Source organism: Manacus candei, unplaced genomic scaffold, assembly GCF_025592945.1.
Source record: "Manacus candei isolate 608988 ecotype Guabito, Panama unplaced genomic scaffold, ASM2559294v1 h1tg000154l, whole genome shotgun sequence".
NCBI classification, from domain to species: Eukaryota; Metazoa; Chordata; class Aves; order Passeriformes; family Pipridae; genus Manacus; species Manacus candei.
Genome location: NW_026138202.1, coordinates 17,891 through 34,204, shown reverse-complemented (window position 1 = coordinate 34,204; position 16,314 = coordinate 17,891). Strand labels below are relative to the sequence as shown.

Here is a 16,314-nt window from a genome sequence, read left to right as displayed (position 1 = left end):
CCATCGCCCCGCGCCCTGCGGGGAGGACAAAAGCCGCGTGCGAGGAATCCGTGCAAACGCCGCCGTGCCCGGCACGCCGCCGTGCGAGGGGCCCCGTGTCCCTCTCCCAAACCGAGCCCCCTCCCCACCCCCCCCCCCGCCGCCAGCCTTTAATTGCTCCGGCTGCTGGGAAATTTCAAGGTTGAATTTGTCAAACTCCGATTTCCAGCCGGGAGATCGCGTTCTGCCTTTGTCAGCAAGATTGGAAAAATCCACACACATACCCCCCCGCCCCTTCCCCACTTCCATAATCCCGGCATCGGCGCTGCCGGATCCCCCTGCACCTGCTCCCCAAACCCGGCTCCGTGTGCTCCCACCGGGCTCCCCCTCATCGTCCGCAGGTTCATTACCGCCCTGACCCCCGTGACCTCGCCGTGTCCCCGATCCCAGCGACGGATCCACGGGGACACCCGGCGGGATTGGGGCTGGGGGATGTCGAATCGCCCCCCCGGAGGGACCATTCGGCATCCCCCAGCCCCTATCCCGCCGGATAATCCGGACGCGGCTTCACCAGCCGGGCCTCACCTGCGTGTGCGGCATCCCGGGATTTTTACGAGCGGCCGAAATCCCGGAGCTATTTGTACTGGGAAAGGGCAGTGGGAATGTGGGGAGGGAGGGGGGATTTATGGCTCTGAAACCCAAAACCCACCCGAAAAGGCTTAATCACTCCCAGCCGCTGCCCCGGCGCTTTTATGGGGCATTTTAGAGCAAAAGAGCCAATAAATTTTTGGGTGAGGGTAAGAGCCACGATGAGGATGAGGAGGGAGCGGAGGGGACAGAGGGGACCCACCAGGGTGGGTTAAAATGGGGGAGACAACAAGGGGGAGGTGCGGGGCTGAGCCCCGGTAGTGGCGGCGAGGGGTCGGTCCCCCCCTCTAGACGGGGGGGGCGTCGGTGGCTCCTCCTCCTCCTCCTCCCGGTATCCCGGGCCTTTAAGGCGGTGGAACGGGGATCGCGGGGCTGGGGGGGGGTGGGGGGCGGCGGGTCCCCGTCCCGGCGCGGGTCCCGGTCCGGCATGACCTCGGCGGGGGAGGCGGCCGGTTCCCCCCCTCTGCCCGCCGCGGTCGGCGGCCATCGGCGAAGCCCCCTGGACCGGCTCCCGCCCCCCGCCAACACCACCAAACCGCTGACCCCTTTCGGCATCGAGGACATCCTGGGACGCCCCCGCGGCGGGAGCCCCCCCGGGACTGGGACCGGTCCCGCCGCCCCCCCCGCCCCGGCGGGGCCCCGCGGCGGCGGCTGCGCCCCGGCCTCGCCGCTCTGGGCGCTGGAGGAACTCGCCAGTAAAACCTTCCAGGGGCTGGAGCTGGGAATGCTGCAAGCAGCCGGAGGTACCGGGACCGGGGGGCTACCAGGGCGGGGGGGCTCCGCCGGGACCGGGGCGGGCGCCGGGAACTGGGCAGCGGGCACCGGGCAGGTGGCGGGGCCGGCGGGCGGCGGGGGAGGCCGTGGCGAGGCTGAGGATGCCCCTCGTCCCCGCTCCCGGGAAGTTCCCTCCGTGTCCCGGAGGGGCGAGCGCAGCCGGGAGGCCCGGGAAGCCGCCGGTGCTCGCCTGGCGCGGCGGGGACACGCGGCAGCCTCTGCCCGGAGGGAGGGAAGAGCCCCGAGACCGGACACCGGGAGCCAGAGCGAGCCCCGGCCCCGGTGAGCCGCCTCCGGCACCGAGGCACCGGAGCTCCGGGAGCGCCGGCAGCTTTACCGGGAGCCACGGGAGCGGGCGGTGGATGAGCCCCGCCGGGCCGTGACCATGACCGTGACCGAGCGCGGGGGCCGAGCGGCGGATCGGGCCAGGACGCGACGGAAACCCGGTGCGGGCCCCGAGCCCCGGCGGGGACGGCGGCTCTGGCCCGGTTTCGGCCGCCCGCAGCGGCCCGGGACCGGCGGGGTGCGACCACCCGTTATGGATGGGGACGAACCGGCTCTGCTGCTCCCGGGCTCGGCCTCACCGGGTGGACGGACAGACGGATACCGACAGACAGAGCGCGGCGCCGCCGGGAAGGAAAAAAACCGCTACTGGGAGGGACAGACGGACACGGGCGGACCGGTCGGGACTCTGGGACTGACCGGAAAAACCAAGCTTTTACCGAGACAATCACGGACGGACCGATCGGGGCTCCGGGATTAACGGAAAATCCCTCACACGGACAGACACACGGACAGGCAGAGCGCGGCGCCGCCCGGAATGAATAGAACCGTTACCGGGACGGACAGACCGACTCGGGGAGAACGAGAGGGGCTCCAGTAATTAAAGGAAAAATAAAACCACCCTTACCGAAACGGATAGAGAGGATCTCAGTAATTAACGGGGAAAAAACCGTTACCGGGACGGACAGACGAACAGTCGCGGCAGAGCAGCGTTCCGGTGATTAACGGACAGGGGTGGGCGCAACGCGGCTCCGCCGGTAACGAAAACTCCTTCGGACAGACGGACACGGATCGACCGAGCAGCGCTCCCGTGAGTAACCGAACCCCGTTACCGGTCAGACAGACGGACACGGGCAGAACTGGGCTCCGGTAGATAAAGGAAAGAAATTCCCTAATTACGGAGCGTCGCTCCGGTAATTAACGAACCGTCTTACAGGGCGGACAGACAGAGTGGGGTCCGTGATTAACGAATAAACCAACCCACTACCGTGTGGAGAGATGGACAGAACGGAGACGGCTCGAGGCGCCCACAATTAACGCAAAGCCCCCGTTATCAGATGGACGGCCAAGGCCGGGAACGAAATAAACCAACGAAAAAATCCCGTTACGAGGCAGACAGGCTGATATAAAAGGGGGCGAAAAAATATCCCCGTTGCCGGGATGGACGGACGGACAGAAATGTGGTCGATCGGGGCTCCAGGAATTAAGGTAAAAATGCCCGTTACCTGACTGACAGACGGACACGGCCGAAATCGAAAAAAAATAACGAAAAAATCCCGTTACCGGGCGAACAGATGGACCGAAACAGGAGCGATCCCCGTTACCAGCCGGGCAGGCGGACAGACACGGGAATGGAAAAAAAAAAAAAATAACGAAAAAAAACCGTTGCGTACTGGACAGACGGACAGACTCGGGTGCGATCGGGCCTCCCAGAGCGGGAGTGAAGCCCAGGTACCGGCCGGACAGACGGACACGGCCGAGCGGGAATCTCGGAATTAACAAAACCCGATCGCAAACTGGCAGCGAGGAACGGCGGAACGAGCCGGGACCGGCGGACAGAGGGAGGTGCCCGTAACTCAGGTAAAACCTCGTTACCGGGACGGACCCGCGGACACGGCCGGAACCGCCCGGGGCTTCCGTGGTGAGCGAAAATCCCTCTTCGCAGCGAAGAAGGATGGAGGGACACGGGAGCGATCAGGGCTCCTGGAGCGGGGGTAAATCCCCGTTGCCGGGACGGACGGACAGAAACGGTGTCAATTGGGACTCTGAGAGCGGAGGGGAAGTCCTGTTACCGGACTGACGGACGGGAGCGATGGGGTTTCGTGACCGCGGTAAAGCCCGTTACCGGGACAAACCGGTAACAGTCCCAACTCAAGCGGGACTCGGCCGAGACGGCCCGGGGCTCTGGTACCGAACGGTCGGGGGTCCCGAGGAGCGGAGCTCCCGCTATGGGCGGCCGCGGGAGTCACCGCCGTTACCGGGGGACGCACGGAGATCCCGGGAGCCGCGTTACCGAGAGGCGGGTTGGTGCCGCCGGCAGAGGAGGGATGGAACGGGACCGAGAGCGGGAGCAGGAGAGGGACCCGGGCCGCCACCGGACCCCGCTGGCGGCGTTGAGCCGTAGCCGGGGCCGCGATCCGCGTCTCACCGGGTGTTCTCTACATCGATACCGGCAGCAGCGGCCGCACCGGAGCCGAGAGCGGCGACGGGATCGGATGCAGGGAGCAGTACGGCCTCAGGTCTCCTGGAATCTCCTGGAGAGGAGGATCTCGGTTTCCGCCGGGGGTTCCCGGCTCCTCTCCCGGCTCCTCGCTCCGCTCCCGTCTCCCTGCTCTGTTCCCGGGCCAGCCGCAGGCAGGACACGGGTGTCTCGGACACGGGTGTCTCGGACACGGGTGTCTCAGCCACGGGCGCAGCGGCGGCGACTTCGACGCGGCCGGGGCCGCTGTGGAACCGCGACTCCCGGCTCCCGGCACCGGGCGCGGTTTGGTTTGCTCGGCTCTGTTGGGCTCGGCTCCGTACGGCACGGCACGGCACGGCACGGCACGGCACGGCACGGCTCTTCTGCTTCCGGCTCGACGCGAGCCGGTTCGTCTCCGTTCGACCGGGAGTCGGCGGAGCCGGGGTTCGCCCGCCGTGCCGGTCGCGGCTCTGCGCGGTCGGCGCGGGTGCCGTTACCGGTGCCGCCGCCCTGACACTGCTATGCCCAGAGGTCGGGCCCCGCGGTGCTCGGGGCGGACCCGGTGCAGGCGCCCGTGCCATCATCCGTTGCTCGGTGCAGGTCCCGCTGCCTTTGCCCTGACGCCGCTGTCCCCGCAGGTCGGGCCCCGCCGTGCTCTGCGGGGCTCGGCGGTGCCGGTGCGGGTCCCGGGCCCCGACACGCTGTCCTCGTACGTCCTTCCCCACCGGGCGCCTCGGGGCCGTTTCCCGTGCCCGGTGCGGGTCCCGGGGCCGGTGCTCTGACCCGCTGTCCCCGCAGGCACTTCCTGGCGGGCGCCCCGGGGCTATTCCCCAGTGCCGGCGCGGGTTGCGGGGCCGTTCCCCGTGCCCGGTGCCGGTGCCCTGACCCCGCTGTCCCCGCAGGTCCGTCCCCGCCGGGCGCCCCGGGCCCGCGCCCTCCCTGCAGGAAGCGTCGCAAGTCCCGGACCGCGTTCACGGCGCAGCAGCTGCGGGAGCTGGAGCAGCGGTTCCGGCGGCAGCGCTACCTCTCCCCGGTGGACCGGGACGCGCTGGCGGCGCGGCTGGCGCTCTCCGCCGCCCAGGTCATCACCTGGTTCCAGAACCGCCGCGCCAAGCTCAAGCGGGACCTGGAGGAGCTGCGGGCGGACGTGGCCTCGCTGCAGGCGCTGCCCCCCGCCGCCCTCCAGCAGCTGGCGGGGCTGCCCGAGCCCCCGGGGGCTGCCGGTACCGGCACCGCGGCGCCCGCCGAGCTCTCGGAGGAGGAGATCGACGTGGCGGACTGAGCCGAGCCCGCTCGGACCGACTCGCCCCGCTCGGTTCCGCTCGGCACCGCCCGGGCCGACACTGCTCCGTTCGGCTCCCTCGCCTCGGTCCCGAACGGAGCCGAGCCCGGCCCGGCCCCGCCCCCTCGGTGCACCCGGTTTTGGGTATTTTTTTTTGTCCATCTTTCCCTTGTCTCTTTTTTTTTTTTTTTTTTAAATTTTATTTTCTATCGGCCCCGGTGTAAATATTTGCAATAAAGGCGACACCTTATTATGGAACCCTGATCCCCCCCGGGGACCACTCTGTATCCCCCCATTTTCCAGGCGAGCACTTCCCGCCGCGGGCATTAATTTGTTTTAACCAGTGATTAATTACCGGCTGAGGCCGACCCTCCCCCCTCAATTTGCATATTAATCAAATTGTATTTGATGTCCCGCCTGTCACTCCCCACCCTGAAGCTCCTGTCACCAGCAAGTGACATTCCGGGGGGGGTGGGGACCCCCCCGCTGCCCCCCGGGGCTGGAGGGACACGGGAGGGCGAGGGACAACATGGGAAGGGGACATGGGGGGCTGGAATAGTGGGGTCCAGGACTGGGGGGGGGGCAGAGAGGGCAGGGGGATGGAAGGGGGGCTGGGGGGGTGGGGGGGAGGCACCAATCCAAGAGAAGGAAAAGCCAGAGAGAAGGACAACAGTCTCAGTTTTATTATAAAACCCAAATAGGGAACAAATCCCTGAGGGGCCACGGGGATCAGCCCGGGCCCACCCCCACCAGGCACGAGGGGCTGCGGGGGGGCCCTGACCCCCCCAAGGCAGGAGGGGGGGACACTCTCACCCCCAGCGTGGGGACAAGGCACAGGCAGGTACAGGCAGGTACAGGCAGGTATAGGCAGGTGCGGGGGAGGCCCCGGCACCCCCCCCCCCCCTTCCGACAGAGCAGGGTCATCTGAGCAGCCCCCCGGGGGCAGGACCCCCCTTGGGGCGGGGCAGGGGGGCCGGTGTGGCGTGGGACGGGTGCTTGAGCTGCAGCACCAGCTCGCTGCCCTCCACGGTGGCACCCTGGGGACAGGGGGGAGCTGGCACTGGGACAGGCCCCACGGGAAGGGGTGTCCCAGGGTGGGGGTGTCCCAGGGCGGGGCTGTCCCAGGGTGGGGGTGTCCCAGGGCGGGGGGTGTCCCAGGGCAGGGGTGTCCCAGAGTAGGGATGTTCTGGGATGGGGGGTGTCCCAGGGCAGGGGTGTCCCAGGGCGGGGGTGTCCCAGGGCGGGGGTGTCCCAGGGCGGGGGTGTCCCAGGGCAGGGCTGTCCCAGGGCGGGGTACCCTGTGCCCCCCAGCTCACCTGCATGGCCCCAAAGGCCGCCTCTGCCGCCGCCTTCCCGCAGAAGTTGATGAAGGCACAGCGCCGGCCCGGGAGCACCCGCACCGAGTGGATCTCCCCGAACCTGGGGGGCACAGACCCCAAGGGTGGGGTGGGCGAGGGTTAGAGATACTCAACCCCGCGGGGTGGGGATCAGAGACCCTCAAATGCAGCAGGGGGCTTAGACACCCCCAAATGCGTGTGGCAGGAAAGCATGAAAAACCCTCGAAGATGAAGGAAGAGTATTAGACACCCTCAAAACCACAGGAAAGGGGATCAAAAATCTCCAAATCTGAGGGAAAACAGTTACAAATACCCCAAAGCAGTGCAGTAGAGACCCCCAATGCTAGAGGAAGCTTAGATACCACCAAATCTGGGGAAGTAGATCACAGATCCCCCCCAAGCCTCCCTTGTAGGTCAGAACCACCAGGGAATGGGGACAGAGACAGGGTTGGGGGACACCAGGGCTGTGCTGGGGGGCTGGGGGTCCCGGGGGGCAGTACCTGGGTCCTGGGGGTCACTCACCGGCCGAAGGTGCGGCGCAGCACCTTCTCGCTGATTTGGGGGGTGACGTTGCCCACCCAGAGCGGGAAGCAGTCCCTGCAGAGAGCCACCCCGGTGTCACCAGAGCCAGCACCACCCCACTGGGGCTCTGGGTCCCCCCAGCCCCCCGTACCTGGCAGGGTGGCTCGGTGGCAGTGTCAGGTGGCTGGCAGCCGTGGCAGGTCCCTGGCCTCGGTCTCTCGTGGGGGTTCCGGTGCTCCCCCCACCACCACTCGTGTCACCTGTCTGCTGGCAGCTCCCGCTCGCCCACCCCCCTGCCGAGGGGCCAGGGGGGTCAGCACCCACTGGGACATGGGGACACCCCCGGGGCCCCCCAGCCCTGGTCCCTTACCGGGGAGAAGCGGCGGTTCCTTGGTCTCAGGCAGGAAAGGGGATACGGGGACCCCCCCGGGGCGGCTGTGCTGCTGGGGGGGACAGGGGTGAGGTGTGGGGGCACAGCGGGTGGGGGACAGGGGATGGGGTGCAGGGGAAGGGGGTCTCACCCGCAGCAGGGCCCGGCAGGCCTCCAGCTGTGCAGCGGCCTCAGCGTGGGCCCCGTCCCGCAGCAGCAGCTCCTCGAAGGTGCGCGCGGCCTCGGCGTAGCGCTGGGGGCAGCGGGCACCTACAGCCCCCCACCCAGCCCCACGGGCACCCCACTGCCCAAACGGCACCCCAGAGCACCCCACAGCCCCCCACCCAGCCCCACGGGCACCCCACTGCCCAAACGGCACCCCAGGGCACCTACAGCCTCCCACCCAGCCCCATGGGCACCCCACTGCCCAAACGGCACCCCAGAGCACCCCACAGCCCCCCACCCAGCCCCACGGGCACCCCACTGCCCAAATGGCACCCCAGAGCACCCCACAGTCCCCTGCCCTGCCCCATGGCCACCTCACAGCCCAAATGGCAGCCCAGAGCACCCCACAGCCCCCCACCTGGCCCCACGGGCACCCCACTGCCCAAATGGCACCCCAGGAAACCCCACAGCCCCACTGGCATCTCCCAGCCCTCCACCCAGCCCCTTTCCCAGTCCTCCAAGCCCTAGCACCCCACACACCCTAATTCGCATCTGGTTCCTTCATCCTCTTCCCCAACTCGGGCACCCCTCAGGCTGTACCATGCAGCCATAGCACCTCAGAGCTCCCCCACATCCCCACAGCCCTGACCCAGCCCCGCTGGCACCCCACAGCCCCCAACTCAACCCCCAACTCAGCCCCAACAGCACCCCATGGCACGCTACAGCCTCCTGAAAGCCCCCCCCCCCGGTGTGCTGCAGCCCCTCACCCAGCCATGGCACCCTCCAGGTCTCCTCCAGCCCCCCCTGCCCTCAGCCCCCAGCCCCTCCCGCAGCCCCTGGAGCCCCCCCGGGTACCTGCAGCCCCCGCAGGGCCTTGCCCTTGCGGAAGGAGCCCTTGGGCCAGCCCGGCTGCAGCCCCAGCGCCGCCTCCGCGTCCCCCAGCGCCTCCTCGTATCGGCCCAGCTTCTCCAGGCAGTACGAGCGGTTCCCCAGGAGCCTGTGGGGACAGGGGGGTTGCTGCTGCCCGCCCCCCCCTCTTGGGACACCCAGGAGCCCCCAGGACCCCCCACTCACCGGTGCTCCCGGGGGTTCAGCTTCAGGGCAGCACTGAAGGCCCGAACGGCCTCGTCGTGCCGGCCCGCCTGGGCTGCAGCGATCCCACGGCCTGGGGGCATGGGGGGCACGAGCTGACAGGGTCCCCTGGCCTAGGACCAACCTGCAGCTGTGCCAGCCAGGAGCTCTGCACAGCACCCCCAGGGCAGGGCTGCCCTGGACCTGAGGAGCTGCACAGAGAGAACCCCCGACCAGAACACCCTGGGCAGGGAGCCCCCCAGCACAGACCACCCTGAGGAGGGAGAACCTCCCTGGCACAGCCCCCCCATGAGCTGGGGAGCAGCAAGGAGAGCCCCCTCAGCACAGAATCCCCAGAGCAGCAGGGAGAACCCCCTTGGCAGAGCAGGAGAGCCCCCCATACCCCCGCCACGTCCCCGGGGGTCCCCGCACTGACCTGCCAGCATCAGGCTCTGCTCCACCGCACTGGGGCCGGGGGGCTGGGGGACCCGGGGGGGGGCAGGGCCCTCCCCACTGCCCTTCTCCGGTGCCCTCCTGCCCGGCTCTGTGTCCCCTGTGCCGGGGGGCCGCTCCCTGCCCGGGGTGGGCAGCCGAACCCCTGCCTTCTCCCGCGCTTTGCAGACGAAGGTGCAGCTCAGGTCCAGCTCCTCCTGGGGGGGAAGGGGGTGGGCAGGCAGAGCCCAGAGACACCCCCCCTGTGCCCACACAGCCCCCTGGGGAGAACCTCCCTCACCTCTGCTCCCTCTGTGTCCTCTGGTGGGGCTGTGGAGTTCTCAGGGTGTGGGGAGGGGTCTGTGCACTCCCCCTCCTCCTCAGCACCATCCTGGGGGGGGCCAGTGCCCACGAGGCCACTCGGGACCGGGGGACTCTGCAAGGACAGGGAGGGAGAAGGGTGGCTGGTGTAGGTGGTGCTGACCAGCCCCCAGCTCTGGGGACCCCCAGGACAGCTTGAGGGGGTCGGAGAAGTCACTCACTGGGTCAGTGTTCTCCTTGTTCTTCTGCTCTTGACCTAGTTTCTCCCGTTTTTTCCGGTCTTTTTGCTTCTGGAAAGGGAAGAGATGGAGCCATCATAGCAATGCAGGCCCTCCCAGACCCCCCCGGCCTTGCACCCCCAGGGCTCAGGGACAGCAGCTGCCGGCACCCCAGGGGCTGGCAGTGACCCCCCAGGGCTCACCCACCTTCTTCTTCAGCTTTTTTTTCTCTGCTTTCCTCTTCACCCGCTCCTCCTCCGCTACCAGCTCCCGCGCGTTCCTCTCCGCCTCCTGGGGGAAGGACACGGTGACGGCCCCTCTTGAGATGCCAGCCCAGGACCCCCAGGCCCTGGAGAGCGGGAGGGGGCGGGGGGGAAACTGCCCACCTCTGCCGTGAGCCGGGCCCAGCGGGGCGTGGGCAGCCGGTCCAGCCGCACCTCCAGGGCGCTCGGGGGGGTTCGGGGCGGCTGCGGCGGGGGCGGCTCCGCGCACAAGAAGGATTTGCGGAAGCCGCAGTAGCTGTAGGGCCGGGGCCGCTCCACGAGGGGAACGTCCCAAAACTCATCCCGCTCCTCGTAATCTGTGTCGGACTCGTCCTCGTCGTCATCCCCCAGTTGGTAGAAATCCTCCAGCCTAGGGCCTGGTGGGAGAGCGGAGGGCGTGAGGGGCAGCTCTCGGGCACCGGGATCCCCGATACCCCCTGTCCGACTCACCGTCATCCCAGAGCAGACACACCTCTCCCCCCTCGCACTGGATCACCGTCTGGGAGGGGCCCTGCGGCAGCACCGGGAGGTCGCCGAGGCCGGACAGGCGGTGCAGAGGGCAGAAGGGCGCTGCGGAGAGCGCAGGCGGCCGTGAGCCGGCGGCCGTGGAACCGCAACCTGGCCGGCCCGAGCCCCGCTCCCCGGCGCTGCCCCGCGCTCCCCCTTCGCGCCCCCCCGGCCCGTACCGCCGCTCCAGCCGCCGGGGCCGGGCGTGCAGCCCCAGGGGCAGGCGGCGGAGGCGGAGCCGCCCGGGCCGGACCCGTCCCGGTCCCGCGTGCCGCCCGCGCCCCCGCCCCGCATCGCCGCCAGCCCCGCGCGCCGGAAGCGCGTCACGGCACCGACGGGAAGTGGGGCAGGGCGCCGGCTGAGGCCGCCCCGCTGCCATGTTGGGTGCGGGCAGGACGGCGGCCCGCAGGGCCCGCACCGAGCGGCACCGGCGCTCCGCGTCCCCTCCCGTCGCCCGCGCCTGCCCCGAGGCCGCGGGCCCGGCCGCTCCCCGCTGCTCGTCCCGCCCCCCGCGCCGATCCCCTCCCGGCGGCCAGCCAGGCCCGACCCCCCGGATTAGCTCGGGCACGGCCTAAGCCTCTTTGCTGCCGCCGCCCCCGGGATGGCCCGGCATGGAGGCCGGCGGCGCTGAGCGACGCGGCGGGGAGCTCTGCCTGCAGGTGAGGCCACGCGGGGAGGGGGGTCCGGACACCCCTCACGGGGAGCGGCGGGGTCGGGGCGGTACCAGGGCAGGCAGGGGGGCACCGGGCCCGCGCAGCGCGGCGTCTCCATGGCAACGGCCGGGGAGGGGGCGTGGCCAAGGGGCTAGGGGCGTGACCGGTCAGGCATGGGGCGTGGCTACTGCGGAAGGGGGCGTGGTCAGCGCGGAGGACTCCGCCGCTGCTAGCGCGGAGGGGCGGGGCCATCCCATTAGCCCCGCCCCATCGGCGGTGGCCCCGCCCCTCGCCCCAGCCCGGGGGTCCTGAGCCCCCCGCACCCCTCAGGTGGGCGACGCCGGCCTGGGCGGCCTCATCCTGCTGCTGCTGACGGCCCGGCCGGCCCCGGGTGATGGGGCGGCCCGCGGGGAGCTCCTCGAGCCTGGTGAGACACTCAGGATGCTGCGGGGACCTTGAGGGGCTGTGGGGTCCTGGGGTGTTGTGGTGACCCTGAGGGGGTATGGGATTCTGGGGGACTGTGGGGACCCTAATGGGGTGTGGGGTCCTGGGTTGGCTGCAGGAACCGTGGTGCGTTATGAAGATCCTGGGGATAGTGTGTGGGACCTAACGGGATATGGGAACTGGGGGGAACTATGGAAACCCTGATGGGGTTTTGGGACTCCCTGGGTGTCCAGGGGGCTGGGGGGCTCAGGGTTGGGGTGGCAGAGCTGAGGGGGTTGTGGGCAGAGGCTCCCCCACCTGAGGGTCTGTGCCAAGGTCCCTGCCCCACGCTGAGGGTCCCGTGCCCGCAGGTGGGCTGCGGGGGCCCCTGGCGCGCTCCCTGCAGCGGGCAGAGGCCATGCTGCGCAGCTGCGTCACCCCGGGGCTGTGGCGCCTGCTGCCCCCGCGGCCCCGCCGGCGCGGCGACGGTGACGGCGACAGCGACGATGAGGACGAGGACGAGGCCGCGTCCATCGTGACCCCGCTGGAGCAGAGCTTCGCGGGGCTGCGCCGCTGCCTCCGCGTCTGGGAGGACCCTCGCACCGAGACCTTCCAGGGGCACGTGCGGCCCCGTCCCGGCAGCGCCGGCGACTTCTCGGAGGACGCGGTGCGGCAGCGCGTGGCGGCGCGGGGGGCGGCCCTGCACGCGCTGCTGCGGTACCGCCACCTGCTCCGCCTGGCCCGGGACTTCGCCCGACGCCTCAAGGCCTCCTCCGACTTCCTGCGGCGCCTGCTGGCGCTGCCGGCGCCGGGGGGGGCGCGGGGGCTGCGCGGGGCCGGCGCTGCGGGAGCTGTGCCTGGAGCTGCGGGCGCACGCGGGGCACTGGGCCGCGCTGCGGCGGCGGCTGCGGGGGGACGCGTGGCTGCGGGTGCTGCCGCGGCACCGGCGCGAGGCCGTGGCGCACATGCGGCGGGCGCTGCTGCTGCCGGCGCTCATGGCCGCACGCCTGGCCTGGCGGCACGCTGAGGGCTGCCTGCGGGCGCTCGGCCGCCCTGGGACCCCCGCCCCGGCCCCCGAGAGCCTGGCCGAGCTCTTCCAGGGGCTGGAGATCTACAACCGCGTGGTGCAGGGGCTGGCCGAGGAGCTGGGCCCCGAGGCGGGTCCCGGGGGTCTCCCCGCTCCCTTCACGGTGGACGGGGTGCTGCGGGTGCTGGCGGCCGAGCGCGGCCGGGCCGTGGCCGAGCGGCTGCAGCCCCTCCTGCAGCCCCGGGGGGGGGACATCAGGGACGGACATGTGTGCTGGGAGGACGTGGCGGTGCCGTGGCCGCGAGGGCACGATGCTGCGGGGCCGGACACGGCGACGGCCGCGGAAGGTTCCGGAGCAGACGCGCTGCCGGGGCTGGCGGCCGAGCTGCAGGAGCTGTGCCTGGAGGACGAGGAGCTGACGGGCCACGTTTTGGGGGCGCTGGTGGCCTCGGCCGACAGCCTGTGGCAGCCGGTGCTGTCTGAGAGCCCCGAGCCCGCGGGGCCGCGCCCGGGCAGCGCGGGCGGCTGGAAGTCGGTGCGGTGGCTGGACACCGCCCGCGGCCCCGCGGCCGCCGCGCTGGGCGCCCGGTACCGCCCGCTGCTCTGGGGGGCCGCGGGCGCCGCGCTGGGGCACGGCCTGGGCACCCCCCCCGCCACCCCCAGTGCCACCGTCACCACGGCGCAGGAGCTGAGCCGCGCGCTCGCCGTGGGTACGTGGGGACACGGGGGGCAGGGGCTGACACGGGGGATCCCTGCCCTGCCCTGACCCTCCGTGTGCCCCGCAGCCCGTGTGCCCCCCGAGTGCCAGGAGGAGCTGGGGGTGCTCTGCCTGCGCCTGATGTGCCGGAGCATCCTGTGCAGCTGGGACGTGGGTACGGGGGGCTGGGGGAAGTATGGGGTGGGGGACGGGGGTACAGGGTTAGGGAGCAGCGTTAGGGAGGTCTGGGGTGCAGGTGTGGGGTACACCGTGGGCATGGGATGAGGGAGTGGGGGGTGATCTGGGGGGTATGCAGTGAGGGTGTGGGGTGCAGGGTTTGTGGTCCAGGGTGCAGGTGTGGGGTGCAGTGTGGGATGTGTGCAGTGTTGGGGGCTTCTGACTGTTTCCTCCCCAGATTTCACCTGTGCCCTGGGCTCGGGGCTGTCAGACAAGTGCTTGGGGGTCCCAGGGGGGCCCCCGGGGCCGGGGTGCAGCCGCACGGCGCAGCAGCTCCGGCACCTCTTCCCAGCCCTGGCGCTGGCCCTGCGCTGCCTGCGCCCGCTGCCCACCCACCCACACGGTGAGCAGGGTCCGGGGTGCACGGGGGGGCACAGGGGTCCCCTCTGTGCTGACCCCTGCCCCCAGCATCCCCTGGGGGTCCCTGCCTGCGGCTGCAGGTGCTGAGCCGGTGTCTGGCGGCGGCGGCAGCGGCTCACGCGTGGCTGACGGGCAGGGCCGGGTGGTACCTGGCAGCCTGGGCACTGCCCCAGTTCCTGCTGCTCACCCAGGGAGACCTGCAGGTACGGGGGGCACGGGGGGCCGGGGGGGCACAGGGCAGGCTGGGCACTGCCCCAGCTCCTGCTGCTCACGCAGGGAGACCTGCAGGTATGGGGGCCTGGGGGGCACGGGGGGCTGGGGCTTGGATTCACCCCTCCTGCTCCCCTCCAGGTGCTGAAGGCAGAGACAGAGCAGCTGGCACTGCAGGTGAGTGGGACTTTCCCAGAGCCAGGGGACACTGATGGGGACACCCCCCCAAAGCCCCTGTCCCCGTGGGAGCTCCAGCTGTGCCGGCAGATCCACGGAGTGGCCCACAACATCCAGGTACGGCAGGACCCGAGTGGGGGGTCCTGAGCAGAGGGGTGCCCTGGGTGCCTGTGTCACCCCGTGTCCCCCGCCATGTCCCAGCTCTTCTCCGGGGACGTGCTCCAGATGTTCTCCACCAGCTGCAAGCGGCTCTCGGCCGAGATCTTTGACCAGACGATGCCTCTGGGCCGGCACTGGCGGCTCGGGCCACGCGCCGGTGGGTGCGGGGGGCTGGGGGCACGTTGGGGTGCTCGGGGGCTGTGGGGGGTCACAGCGCTGAGCAGGGTCCCCGTGCTCCCCCAGAGCTGCCCAGCACCCCCAGCGCGTACGCGGCGGCCGCGGTGCAGGCGGTGCTGGGGCAGGTGCTGCAGGGGGCACAGGCCCTGCCCCGCGATGCCCAGGCACCCACCCTGGCACGGGTCACCACGGCCTTCCTGGAGGCCTGGATGGACCACATCCTCACCCACAGGATCAAGTTCAGGTACTGGGGACAGGGCTCCACACCCAGTGCCACAGCCAAGGGGCAGTGCCAGGGCGCCTTTGTAGTCCTGGGGGCAGAGCAGGGGTCCCAGTGACGGTGCTGGGGGTCTGAGAGGTGGGGCCAGGGGGCCTGGTGAGGGTCCCGGGGGTCCTGGTGGAAGTTTCAGGAGTCCCAGTGCAGTAACAGGGGGCTCAGTGGCAGTGCTGGGGGTCCCATGACAGGGCAAGGGTCGCAGTGGCAGGTTGGGTGTCCTGGTAGCAGTTCAAGGAGTCCCAGTGGGGGTCTCGGGGGTCCTGGTGGGCAGTTCGGGGAATCTGGTGGCAGCTCCGGGATCCCAGTGGGGGTCCCAGGATGCGGTGGTGGTGGTGGGGGGTCCCGGGGAGGTCCCGAGGGTCCCCGGCCCACCCTGGCCCCCGTCCCAGCCTGCAGGGAGCCATGCAGCTGCGGCGGGACTTCGAGGCGGTGCGGGAGCTGCTGTGCTCGGAGCGCTCCGGGCTGGCCCCCGAGGCCCGGCAGGCGCTGCGGGCGCTGCGCGTGTTCCGCCACACGGACACGGCCGTGCGCTGCCTCCTGCAGCAGCCCGGGGGGCGCGGCGGGCACGGCCGCGGCTGGGCCGGGCTGCGGCGCTGCTGTGAGACCGGGATGGGGCGGGAATGGGAGCGGGTGGGCTGGGGGGGCGTGGAAGGGGTGGAATGGGAGGATGGGGTGGAATATGGGGATGGGGTGGAATATGGGGATGGGGTGGGAGTGGGAATGGGGAGGAGATGGGGATGGGATGGGATGGGATGGGATGGGATGGGATGGGATGGGATGGGATGGGATGGGATGGGATGGGATGAGGTGGGGTGGGATGGGATGAGGTGGGGTGGGATGGGATGAGGTGGGGTGGGATGGGATAGGATGGGATGGGATGAAATATGGGGATAGGGCAGGGTGGAATGGGGATATGGGGTGGGGGGTGGGATGAGGTGGGGATGAAATAGGGATGGGACGGGGGTGGGACTGAAATAGAGGTGGGGTGGAGATGGAGAAAGAATGAGGACGGGGACTGGGACAAGGATGGGGGTGGAGATGAAGATGGGAACGTCAGGGAATGAGAACTAGGATGGGGACAGGGAGTCTCAGCAGGAGCAGGATCCAGTATCCCAGTCTGTCCATCCCTCCCCAGGCTCGGATGAAGGCGCCCACCCCCTGGATCCACCCCCGGACCCCCTGCCCGTTCTAGACCCCCTGGAGGTGGCGGTCCCGCTGCCGGGGCCGCCCCCTCCGGGCGCGGGTGGCGATGTGGCGGGCGATGTGGCGAGCAGTGCCCGCGCCGCTGCCGAGCCGCCGCTCCCGGGCAGCCCCCAGCAGTGGCTGTCCCTGCGGCTGCACCGCGCCCGCCGCTGGAGAGTGCCGGGGCTGCCCTGCGTGGGCAACAGCCCCGAGGGCTGACCCGCAATAAACCCACCCCACCCGTCCCGGCCACCTCTGCAAGGGGGGCACGGGGGATGGGGGTCTGACAGCGCCGGGCCGGGATCTGAGATTGCAACTGGGACCGCTTACTGGTGGGGCGGGATCTAATGGGGACTCCTGGGGGGATGTGGGGGGTCCTGGG

General features: G+C 70.4%; 3 protein-coding genes across 3 annotated transcripts; 2 read left to right on the top strand and 1 right to left on the bottom strand.

Moving 5' to 3' along the window:
* The first annotated feature begins 1,054 nt into the window (after window positions 1-1,054).
* LBX2 (ladybird homeobox 2) lies at window positions 1,055-5,519 on the top strand. The gene is made up of 2 exons (XM_051772618.1): window positions 1,055-1,370; window positions 4,768-5,519. Exons 1-2 carry the CDS (start codon window positions 1,055-1,057, stop codon window positions 5,145-5,147), a joined length of 696 nt encoding a protein of 231 aa, XP_051628578.1. The 3' UTR covers window positions 5,148-5,519.
* Window positions 5,520-5,808: 289 nt separating this feature from the next.
* On the bottom strand, window positions 5,809-10,648 carry TTC31 (tetratricopeptide repeat domain 31). The gene is made up of 15 exons (XM_051772614.1): window positions 10,533-10,648; window positions 10,297-10,416; window positions 9,970-10,223; window positions 9,791-9,874; window positions 9,587-9,655; window positions 9,346-9,480; window positions 9,049-9,262; window positions 8,616-8,706; window positions 8,397-8,538; window positions 7,528-7,629; window positions 7,377-7,449; window positions 7,158-7,299; window positions 7,007-7,081; window positions 6,464-6,566; window positions 5,809-6,184 (listed from the first exon to the last, which is right to left on the bottom strand). Exons 1-15 carry the CDS (start codon window positions 10,645-10,647, stop codon window positions 6,068-6,070), a joined length of 1,836 nt encoding a protein of 611 aa, XP_051628574.1. The 5' UTR covers window position 10,648; the 3' UTR covers window positions 5,809-6,067.
* A 316-nt stretch (window positions 10,649-10,964) lies between these two features.
* On the top strand, window positions 10,965-16,221 carry CCDC142 (coiled-coil domain containing 142). The gene is made up of 12 exons (XM_051772623.1): window positions 10,965-11,012; window positions 11,337-11,433; window positions 11,801-12,146; window positions 12,196-13,166; window positions 13,242-13,328; window positions 13,569-13,733; window positions 13,799-13,953; window positions 14,102-14,254; window positions 14,339-14,453; window positions 14,540-14,717; window positions 15,140-15,348; window positions 15,886-16,221. Exons 1-12 carry the CDS (start codon window positions 10,965-10,967, stop codon window positions 16,149-16,151), a joined length of 2,790 nt encoding a protein of 929 aa, XP_051628583.1. The 3' UTR covers window positions 16,152-16,221.
* Window positions 16,222-16,314: the final 93 nt, after the last annotated feature.